The 11260-nt window shown below is 38.0% G+C and overlaps 2 protein-coding genes across 3 annotated transcripts; both read right to left on the bottom strand.

Moving 5' to 3' along the window:
• Nucleotides 1–42: 42 nt before the first annotated feature.
• On the bottom strand, nucleotides 43–1243 carry LOC135674612 (uncharacterized). Its single transcript, XM_065184623.1, has 2 exons — nucleotides 456–1243; nucleotides 43–390 (listed from the first exon to the last, which is right to left on the bottom strand). Exons 1-2 carry the CDS (start codon nucleotides 1037–1039, stop codon nucleotides 315–317), a joined length of 660 nt encoding a protein of 219 aa, XP_065040695.1. The 5' UTR covers nucleotides 1040–1243; the 3' UTR covers nucleotides 43–314.
• A 102-nt stretch (nucleotides 1244–1345) lies between these two features.
• Nucleotides 1346–9784, bottom strand: LOC135674610 (transcriptional corepressor SEUSS-like). 2 transcript variants are annotated; one of them, XM_065184619.1, is made up of 11 exons: nucleotides 9601–9784; nucleotides 9432–9517; nucleotides 8182–9315; nucleotides 7957–8076; nucleotides 7726–7774; nucleotides 7348–7562; nucleotides 7167–7235; nucleotides 6946–7043; nucleotides 4950–5043; nucleotides 3732–3801; nucleotides 1346–3246 (listed from the first exon to the last, which is right to left on the bottom strand). In XM_065184619.1, the coding sequence occupies exons 3-11, from the start codon at nucleotides 9175–9177 to the stop codon at nucleotides 2414–2416; spliced, it is 2544 nt and encodes an 847-aa protein (XP_065040691.1). In that variant the 5' UTR covers nucleotides 9178–9315; nucleotides 9432–9517; nucleotides 9601–9784; the 3' UTR covers nucleotides 1346–2413. The 2 variants fall into 2 exon arrangements, with proteins under 2 accessions (XP_065040691.1, XP_065040692.1); XM_065184620.1 differs by having other exon boundaries at nucleotides 9432–9500.
• Between the last annotated feature and the right edge of the window lie 1476 nt (nucleotides 9785–11260).

The raw sequence follows: 11260 nt of genomic DNA, 5'->3' as shown, positions 1-11260 counted from the left end.
TGTAAGTTTTGAGTAATCGCACGCGAGCGCAGTTACGAGTGATTGTCTCGACGAAACACAGAACGGGTACGAAAAGGGTACGTGTCGCTCGGGTTCCCTTAAAAATATGAGCAATTACATGAATCGGATCAAAAGCACGCATCTTGATGATTGGACTCCCCGCCACTCTTCATGTGGATGGTCAAAATAAGAGTGGACTCAAGCTCATGATTGACTTTGAGAGTCAACGAGCAAAGAATTTTACCACATAAAGGGTGGAAAGCTAATAAAAGGGGGACTTCAAAGCAAGGGACACAAAAGTATTTAGCATTCCTTCAACAGTTGCATCCTCCATTCTTCCTGGATTTACTTCTGCTCGACTGAAAGAAGAAGGAACAGCCTCCCTTTCTCCTGCAACAACAACGGCTCAAGATCATCACACATGATCTATGAGAGAAAAGATTCTTCAGGTTTACCTGCTTGTGTTGCCCGAACTACTGTTCTTACAGTGTTCGCCATCGTCTCCCTTTGTTGATGAAGGCTTTGGCATTGTCCTGGAAGCAGATCCGGTGATTCCAGACCTCCTCCTTCCGCCCAGGGATACTGGGAAGAACATCTTTAGAAGGACTGCTCCATTGTCGACGCTGTGGCTCTTCCTCCAAGCTCCTTTCGTCGCTTGGTCCGTCTTCCTTCTCTCCTCCCAAGCTCTTGATTCCTGCTGCGAGAATTCTACGCCATCGGTTTGGTTCTCCTGCATGGCGGTCACGATTCCAGGTAGCTTCACCAGATCCCTGAGCGAGAGCTCATAAGCTGCCACCGGCGCGTACTCGACATCGTGCACATGCTCTTCCGAGCCCAAAGAAGCGTTCTTGTCATCATCATCATTACCATGGCAATGATCGGCTGGATCTGTTGGGAAGGTTGCTTTCTTCTTCCACTCTGAACTCACCATCCATTGGTCTACTCCATGACCATCGGAGTCGCAGAAACGGCCATGGCCACCATTGATTTCTTCATTCCATTTTCTGAACTCAGGCAAGTCTTGCTGCAAAGAAAGCATGGTGGAGAAACAAGAGGACAGGATGCGTGAGCTTCGACAGGGTAGCGATTAAAAGGAGCGGTGAGAGAGAGTGGCTTTATCATCTTCAACAGACCAGAAGGCCGTCGACACAAAGGTCTGAACTTGTTTCTTTATGCTCCCTTCCAACGAGGCTTCATTTGCTTTATGCCAGGATTTCCGGATGGAACACAGCCAACATCAATCATCTTCTCTCTCATTGCTTACTGCTTCGATGCGTGAACCAGTGTAGCTTGACAGCTACTGTGTCCACGGTGAAGCTCTACCAAATGTGTATACGGCATCAAATCTTGGACCAAACAGGCTGTGTCCCTTCGGTCTTCATGGTTGGCTGTTCCTCGGCATACCTCAGACACCGACCCAGCAACCCAAATTGACAGCTGAAAGCTGTCGGATTGTTGCCCAGAATCCAAGATCCAGTACATCAACATCTTTATTAGATTCCTTCATGTCTCAGCTTCCTGGGTGTCATCATGTCACTCAGCTCCTTCACTCATCACTTCAGCTGAAAACAGCGAGTGTCTTAGATTTCCTGTTTCTTGGAAATTTGCTTTTAACTGTGCCCCCACTACCCAACTCTGAGTCTACTTTGGTCATAATCTCTCTGCGTTGGTTCACTATCAACTGCAGTCTGAGGAACTCTGACATAGCTTCACTTGTAAGGTGCCCGATGGAATGCCTTCAGAGGCTATGTGAGATATATGGTTAAAGTCATAGTCACAGTAACCATGTCTTTCTATCCACTTGAGACAGCTCAAACCTCTTCCCAAGTCAGGTAATCCGTACAAGATAACATAAACCAAGATGAATGAGACTGCATGTTATGTAGTCTCCTAGTTCAAATGATACATGATAACACAAATAACTATTGTTCAGGTAGGTTCAAAGACAGAGAGAGCATAATCTTCATTACCCAAGTGCGACAGAGATTTTAGGAAGAAAAACAAGGATATGTCAATTCAATTAGTTCATGCTTGGACTTTAACACAATCACAGCAAGAACAAGGTACATTAATTCATTCAGTTTTAATGGATAAATAAACTACAATAACAAGTTCAACAATTGTTCATGTAGCTTTAGAGAGCAAGTCAGCATGTAGCATGGATTGGATTCTATCTGTATTAAGTTTACCACTAACAAACTTGCATGGTTGCAAGCACACAGCACCGGAGTAAGATAAAGGAAACAAAATCACTGCAATTCTCATTCACATATCTCTGCCCTTCGCAATCATAAGCTCTTTCAGTGCGTCAAAAATTTTTATATAAAACAAAAGAATGTTGGGTATAGGACTTACAAAGAGCTCCTCTGGAAAAATCTGATGTTTTCAAGCAACTCCTTAAACTGTTACCATATCATTGGGAGAGTTCCTGAATTAATTGAAGAATGTCGAAGTTGTCGAGTGGTTCGAGGCCATCAAAAAGCCTGTTCATATCCTCCTGCTGCTGATGGATCACATCGGATGGATCATTTGACCTGTAGTTTATCCCAGCCTGTTCATTCATAGCCACAGTGTTTTTTGCCATTTCTCCTCTAGATGTTCCAGCAGTTTTCAATGGTCTAATTTCACCAGTGATTCCTGATCCTGTTCCACTGATGCCCTCATGGCCAAGGGAGCTAACACCAGTGCGCTGAGAGGTCATCATCTCTTGTAATGTCCGATCAACACTAGGGCTTTCAGTTTGATCATCTTCTTGAGACTCTGTTAATGGTTGTTTCATGGTAGACGCTTTCACAGGTGAATTAACAGAGTTTAGGTGACCAATGTTATCAGAGGAAGCGAGGATATTGTTCGACGTGGAGGGTATGGAAGATGGAGTGCGAGGAAAAACATTAGGCTGCGACTGACGCAATGAAATGGAGCTAGCTGGTGGTATCGGAACAGTGTTCCCAGTATGTGGACCATTTACATTGCTACTCCGGTTGTCCTGCCTTGAGTTCAAAGAGTTCTGACGGAGTCCAGCGGTGGTAGTTGTGGTACAGGTGGAAGGTAAATTGTTAAGGGTATTAGCAACACTCGTTAGACTACCACTAGCTGATAAAAGCTGCACACGAGTTGCATAAGCAGATGTCTGATCACATTGGCTTGTATATTGGGGAATTGTTTGCTGAACATCAGGTTGTTGGACTTGTTGAGAATGGAGCACTGAAGAAGAAGCAGTCCTCTTCGGGAAGTTGATCAAACTATCTGAATGAAAAGAAAAGGATCAGAAGATGAGATGAGACTTAAATAGGAACAAGAACCAGCTTGAAAGGAAAGTAGGAAATAAGAATCATAAGAGTTTAGCCTAACTAATTAATTTACACTTGCAATCACAAAAAAAAGGTCCCACACACACACATTTTTAGTTTTAGAGCAGTCTCCTAATCCCATGTCAATGTGAGGAAATTGTCAAGTGTAAATGGACAAACATCAAAATGTAATTTAGTGTTTCTACAGGTATTCAAACTCTTAACTATATGCATGCCAAATCACCCACATGAAGCACACTTTAATTCCAACTTTCCAATGCATTGCATAGATATTTTAACTTTTAGATAATGATTTAAAGTGCGCTACAACAAAATCTTCGACTAGATTGTCCTATAGAATCAGCCAAATTTACAGCATCAAGCAATCAAAGTATCTTTTATGAGAAACAGATTTTAAAAAATAGCAGAAGCAAACTTTACCTATAGGGCCAGTCCCTGTTTGTATACTATAATCAATCAGATCTTTCATGCTGTCGAGCACCTCCAAAATCTGTGTATTATTGAAAAAGGAAAACCAACACTTAGTTTTCTGTGACTTGCTTGAATGATACATTCTGCTTTTCAAAATTTATTACAACAATGAGTTCCTTGTATCTAGAATATCTTGCAAAAATGCTTGTTGGATTCATTTAAGAATAAGTATCAGAAAGACCTCTGATCCTGCTTATCACTAGTCAACCATAGTTTTGTTATAATAAAAAAGGTAACTTGTCAGTCACAATTTTATGCATATGCCGCTCTGATCAAAATCTTTTTGGAATTGTTTGCATGACAAAGGAGACAATTAAAATTTGCTTAATGACAACACAAGTAAGCAAGCTCACAAGCCTCACATGACCTTCCCATTTCTTGCAAGAGCCTTTCTTTGTTATAACTTTGTAGGCCCAGAGGTAAGTATGACATTATATAATAGAAATAAGAGATGAAGTCCCTGAAATGTTTTTAAATGCTGATTAGATGGATGCATAACAAATGAAATTTATTAGTCCAACCAAGTACCGATATTGAAATGTATAGCCCCATATTGGTACATGTTTATTTTTATTATTTTATTCAATGTTACAGACCATACAAATCAATACGCCACCTGGTACATTGGTACCTACTTAAACCAGTATTGGATGGTATTTAAATCCTTGTATGTAATATAACTATTATTATGTATGAATACTTATATTCATACACGAAACATCAATAATATCTATGCATGAAGTATATAGACATGGCTTGGATTAAAATAATTCTTCTATTCACTTTTTGTGTTAAATTGCTAGTATGAACCATAGTGTATGCTTCAACCATAATGTTAATTTCAATACCATAATAATCAAGGTACATCGAAGTTATAATTTTTCATCACAGCATGAAAATTATATAGCATATACTTACTAGTTATAAATATGAAGTGACTGTGTTCAGTTTATCTCCTAACTAGGCTTAAGATTATATTTGTTTCCTAGGGCCATTTAGTCCATTTGATACAAAGGATTAAAAGTTTATTGAAATAAATCTATCATCAACCTATGACAGAACAAAGGTTATGTAACAAATTATGCAAGAAATTTTTGGGACAACAGTACAAAAATTGTTTTGAGAAAACCACCATCACAATATGAAACTGAACTAAACACAGCCTACCTGAAGGCAACGAAGATAACACTTCTTGTTGGCCAAATCATTTACCACTGGCACCTCCAAAGCCTTAACCAATTGACCAGCAGTTTCCATAAGTCTATATTACAGATTCAGAAAATCAAAAGAAATTTTGATTATTTAAATAAAAATGAATGCGGCAGAAGCTTATTCACGTTAAGAAACCAATCAAACACAGGAGAGCAAAGCAACATACTATAAGCCAAAAGGTGGTCAGAAGCGAAACAAAGAGAAATTCACAAACTAATATAAACAAAACAACATCCTTAACATCATTGGAGTTCATTACATGAACCTTTCTCTTCTTTTCCAAAAGTTTTCTCTGTATCCTGTAAACTGGTGATTTTACCTGACCCAGAGCATTTAGCGAGTGAAAACAACTATAATCAGTTGGCATTTTAGTCTCATGGACCATGTAACTAAACATGGATACATTTAGTTAACAAAGACAGTTGTTAAGGCACTCTTCTTCCCTGGCCAATTCTCGTTCATATGAACTCATTGTTGTATAGACTGTGTAACACCAAAAAAATGCCCTAAACCATATGTCAAAAAATTTCAGGTAAACAATGTCTCCTAACAAGAATTGATGCTTGATCTCTAAGTATTACATAATGAGTGATGCAATGTAAAATTTTTCAAATTTATCAGAAATGGTGCAAAATTGCCTGGTAAATGAAGATGCTGCGATACTCATATTTAAATATGCACATAATGCAGAATTAGCACACCAATGAAGATCCATATACTTTTATCTTTATTCATGTTAAACTGTACTGTGTAATTTAAGAAGGTAATAAATGTAGAACCATATAAAAATGTAAAACAAACAAATGATGCTAACCATATGTCAGTTGCAAAACTGGTAGCTTACTTGCATATGCTAATGTTAACTACTATGGGGTCTTAAGTATAAAATGTAGGATACATGTGAAAATGGATATAACTAAAAGCAATATCAATAATGTAATATCTTGCTTATCCAATTATAGTGCATGGTTACCGTAATAGAATCAAACAAGTAGCAAGCTCATGCCAAAACTAAGAGTAGTACAACATATTGTGATTTATCATATCAAAGACCCACAGAAACAATAAAATTATTTAAAGAGTAACCGATGTACAAGACAATCTTTTACTATGTTTAATTTTTGAAATATAACAATCGTACCAATCACATTATGTTGGAAGGGAGCTGAAGACAAATAAATCTTGATAACAAGATATGACTTGAGGTGTCAGCTGAAATATGCAAGTCTGAACAATAATTGGCTACCAAGCCACACAATATTTCCCATGTACAATATCATTGTGTATATACATGTATAAAGAACAATATGCATTTGCATATCTACATGTAAATACATACCCAGATATGAATTAGTGTATGTAATATTTTTATATGTATACATGTATATATGAGACAAGAAAAGGTCTTTTGTGCATATAAGAGCCAAATCAGAAAACCTTATTTCTCTTCCTAGCTTATCCACATGCATGCCTTTAGTTAAGCATATGTGAGGTATGCAAAAAAGCAGGTGTGTTGCCCCAGCAAGAAAAAAGACAGTATGCTGGCGCATACACCATTAGCCCTAAGCTATGATGAAACTAGTACAAAACCAGCAGCAATAGTATTCAATATCACAAACAGATAAACACATTTATTGCCTCGGTTCAGGTGCAACACTTTTTTATCTGCTTGTTACTCAAATTTGGACGGTGTTAAGAATTATCGATCCACATGTCATGGAGGTTCAACTAAGATTTTCTAAAACTTTTCATACTTCTCATGAATTGAATTAGCCTTGTGAAAGGTGGAAGGATATCTAGATACATGCCTAAGACCTATCTAATATCTAGGGAAGAAAAGTGGGAAAATCAGGGACTTGTCATTTAACATTAATAATATAGCAATTTGAAAGCAGTGTGTCCATGAAGAGATTAAAAGGCACAACCAATATTGTGGATACAGCATACTTACAATTTACAGGTACGTTCTAATTCCCAAGCTGATAAACCAAAAGTTGAGTTTTGCACCGAATTCTGATATTCCTGAACCAGGGCATTAAGTCGATTTACCTAAAAAGTAGATACCACATTACACTGGTTCTAGACTATAAGATTGTGTACTAGCAGGCCAATGCAAAACAAAATCACAACAAAGATAGCACATGTTATTTGTACAAAAGCATCAGTTGATACCTGAGGCATGAATAGTCGTCGAGGAATAAACTCCTCATGATGTCTAGCACAAAATTCCCAGGAACATATCTAAACATAGATCCAGAAAAAGAATACATTTACTACTGTCAAAATCACACAAACCAGAATCTCGAAAAAGAATCGCATGTAATGCAAAGATAGCCTCCTAGTTAATATTTACCTTCAGCTCAGGAGAGAAAACAATCCTTAGGTGACCTTCACGTGCCACCCTTAACTGCTCAAACACACTCTCCTGAACTGCTTTAGCATATTGAAGGACAATCTGACCTGCTGCATTTTGATATTCTTGAGGCATATCAACATAGAGTAGTTCCTCCAAAATACCACTAGCATACTTGATTTGTAATAGCCTTGGTAGAACTTCGACATTTGTCACTATATAAAGACAGATAACCAAAAGAAAACAAATAAATGACAAAACATAGTTTTAAAGTAATGAAACTCCATCAACAGAAATGATATCATGGATACTGATCTCAAATGATTATCCACTTAACAACATAAAGTCAAGATAGGAAGTAATAAAAATATTACATACCAACGCCACGAGCAGGTTTGCGATTACATATTTCACATTGCCATATATCCTGGAGAGTTATAAGTATGCATTCGTCAATTTATGTGTCAAGCCTTACGAGGGAAAAATAAAAGTTGTGCACCAGGCATATGAATGGCAACTAGTCCATCCACATCCGAAGTTTAAATTTGCTAGAATGTTATATAAAATATTTTTCACAGCATGTATTGAAAATTTAACAAGAAAATATACCTGAGGAAAAACGCCAGTAGTTTGGGGTCCATTTTCATAGAGAGAAACACACCACCTCCTCTTGGCATTAGGAGTGAAGTATTCAGCAACAAGTTCCCTCCAAAACCCAATATTGTTATCCTGTATTGTGTGAGAAAGCATTCTAATGAAAGATAAACAAAAATAATCACAGCATGAACAACTTAAGATGATCAAATACTTCTGCCTTGGAATAGAGAAGCTTACATGTGGCCTATGCTGCTTTCGATACATGTAATGGGTCAAATGTCGAGCACAGATTCCAGGCTCATACAGAGTGGATTTTACTTTAGGTTCTACAGCTTGCAACTGGTCTTGTTGCTGAGGTATGCTTCTAAGGATCTGCTGCTGCTGTGGACTAATCTGTGCAGATGCTGCCTGTGAAGGTGGACCAGGCATTTGAAGCAACTGTTGCTGCTGCATACTAATATGTTCATATGCTGCCTTTGGACGTGGCCTAGGCTTTTTAAACAACTGCTGCTCCTGCTGCTGTTGCAGGAACAGTGCCGAATAAGAATGCTCACTTTCCATTTTACCAGGGCCCAAGCCTCTACCGGAGTGCACCTGGTGTGGTTCCAAATTCACAGTACCAGTGTGGCACGGAGACTGAGAATGCTGTAGCGGACCATTTTGATCAGAAGAACCCATCTGAGGCTCCATGTTAACAAATGCGGCGCTGCCAACATTTCCCAACCCTTCCCTGAGCTCTGTTTGCCTCTGCATGTGAGGCATTGAGGATGATCCTTGATAATTCTGCATCATATTGAGCTGATCAGGCTGTGAATGATCCAAAGACATCCGACTAGAATAGAGATTGTGGGGCTGTTGCCCCTGAGCTGTGGGAGAAGTCGAAGTGAACGCACGAGGATCAAACTTTGCAGGGCCTAGCACATCCGGTGCTCCTCCGCCGCCACTTTGCTGTTGGAAATTCCTCGATGTGGCCATGAGCCCACCGGCTGCCACAGGCCGACCGCCTCCAGATGAGTGATCAGGGAGTGAAGACACAGTTGAGGTATCATTCAAGAAACTCATGTTGCTGGTGGTGTCTAAGTTGGGGCTAGGAGTAACCAAAGAAGAGGTATGCTGCCTAGAAGGGGCAGATTCAGCATGGTTTCCAACCGGCCTCCCAGAGTTTCTTCTCAGGGGAGAAGGGGGAATCGATCGGCTTCGTTTACCTGGACGAGGAGCGCCTGAGCGCACCATTCTTCTCCAAACCAAGGTCTATGTATGACGAAGTTCTGAATGCATGATTCAAGAACAGCGTATCCGAGCGCAATATATACAAACAGGAAAGAACGACTCACTTTGGCAAGCCAAAGCCAATAACCCTTGTCTTCCATTCTACAGAGAGAAAAAGGAAAGTAGCATCTAAGCAGAGAGTGAAGTCGCAATGCCATAAAGATTCGACGCTGTGTTCTAAAAATGCTTCCTTTCTATACTTAAGAGAGAAATAATACCGGCAATTCACACAGAACCTCTCGCAAAATCTCATCTTTTCTCGCCGCTGCTTTCCACTGCCGGAAGCCCTAAACCAACCAAAATGCTAAACGAAACTAAGATCAGAAGCAAGGGAGATCAAAATGAGACCTTTCCACTAAGAACAGAAACCGAGAGAAACTAGAGCACCTGCAAAGAGCTAAAAATGCGATCTTCTCCCTCGCACGTCGCTCGCTTAGCCCGTCCGACCACTGACTCCCTATCGCCGGAGCACAATCCGGTGACGCGTGCACTCCTTAAAAGTCTGATTAACCGATTTGGAATGCGGGAAAGGCCGCCGAAGAGGACCGCAAGCCAATAACGCCTCGCCGGTTTGACATCCACTGGTTTTCACTATGTTCCAAACTGTGATTTCCATTATTATATATATCGATCTAAAAAGTGACTGACAACTCTCTCCCCCCCTCTCTCTCTCTCTCTCTCTCTCTGTCTTTATTCTTTATATATATATATATATATATATATATATATATATATATATATATATATCGATCTAAAATGTGACTAACAACTCTCTCCCTCTCTCTCTCTCTCTCTCAATCTTATTTCTTACATGACGAAAAAAACTAAAAGAACATTCAATAAAAACCCCCTCACATATAAGTATTCTGTAGTTCTTAATTTCTTATTGTTCATTTTCAATAAATGTCTACTTCGATTGGAAATTTGATTTACAACTTTCCTAAATCTAAATTCTTGAATTGGCTAAGAGCAAATAAATATAAATTAATTTATAAGTTTCGCATTTTTTTTTCTCTCAAAAAGCTAAAATGCTAAGAAATAAAAAAGGATGATTTTTTTTTTTTGGAAAAGCCCAAAGTGGATTTGGCAAATCCTCTCATCTGTGATTTAGAAGAAAACCCCTCAAATTTCGTTTTTATTAGTTCTTTTTAGGAGATGATTTAAGAAAAAATAAAAAAGTTATTTACAATTTTCTGTTTTTAATAATTTTAATTATTATGTTGGTTTGAGGGGAAAAAAAAGGTGATTTAGTAGAAACACCTTCCAATTTAGACTTTAAATAGTTTCTACTTTTTTTTATTTTCATTTCCATCAAATGTCTATTCTAATTTGAAAAGTGATTTACAACATTCTTTTTTTTTTCTCATCCTCAATTCTTACATTGACTAAAAATCAAAGAAATAAAAAGTGATTTACAACCTTCTCATTTTTCTCAACCTCAATTCTTAAATTGGAAAATTCTTAAAAAAATCTTTTACTTTTTAAAATTTTTTATAGAATATTTTTACTTTGAAAAAATTTAAAACAACGATCACGATTCTATGAAAAGACTATTTTAACCCTTCTTTCATTGTCTTCGTTGTCTTGTCGCTGTCCAAAACCCTCACACGAGAGTTCGTCATCGCTTGTAGCCCCTCACCATCTCCATCACATGAGAACCACCTCCCTGATGAGGGCACCGATAGAGATGGGATAGAAGGGGTAACAGAAAGGAGGGGTAAAAGAGTTATTTAAAAAATATTATTTCAAAAAATTTTAAATAGGAGTGCATTGCAAGAGATTTTTAAAAAATAAGAATATTTTTCAAGAATTCACCCTTCTTAAGAATATGTTAATTTTTTATTTTTATTAAATAATTATTTTGAATTAAAAAGTGATTTACAACTTTTTCTTTTTTTCTTAATCTCAATTCTTACACCTGACAATTATGCACCTGAATTATTAAGCAGAAACCCCCTCAAATTAGATTTTTACAAGTTCCTATTATTTTTTACCTTTAATTTTTATCAAAATGTATATTTTTTTATTTGAAAAGTGATTTACTAAT

Source organism: Musa acuminata, chromosome BXJ1-5, assembly GCF_036884655.1.
Source record: "Musa acuminata AAA Group cultivar baxijiao chromosome BXJ1-5, Cavendish_Baxijiao_AAA, whole genome shotgun sequence".
NCBI lineage: Eukaryota > Viridiplantae > Streptophyta > Magnoliopsida > Zingiberales > Musaceae > Musa > Musa acuminata.
The sequence above is the reverse complement of the archived record's forward strand: the minus strand, read 5'-3'. Positions and strand labels throughout refer to the sequence as shown.

Bases quoted from the DNA above. Each gene is read 5' to 3' on its own strand.
- LOC135674612 (XM_065184623.1), bottom strand. From the start codon at position 1,039: ATGCTTTCTTTGCAGCAAGACTTGCCTGAGTTCAGAAAATGGAATGAA. The intron at 391-455 runs GTAAACCTGAAG...TTGTTGTTGCAG, and splicing joins AGTTCGGGCAACACAAGCAG to GAGAAAGGGAGGCTGTTCCT.
- LOC135674610 (XM_065184619.1), bottom strand. From the start codon at position 9,177: ATGGTGCGCTCAGGCGCTCCTCGTCCAGGTAAACGAAGCCGATCGATT. The intron at 8,077-8,181 runs GTAAGCTTCTCT...CACACAATACAG, and splicing joins GAAAGCAGCATAGGCCACAT to GATAACAATATTGGGTTTTG. The intron at 7,775-7,956 runs GTATATTTTCTT...ATAACTCTCCAG, and splicing joins CTACTGGCGTTTTTCCTCAG to GATATATGGCAATGTGAAAT.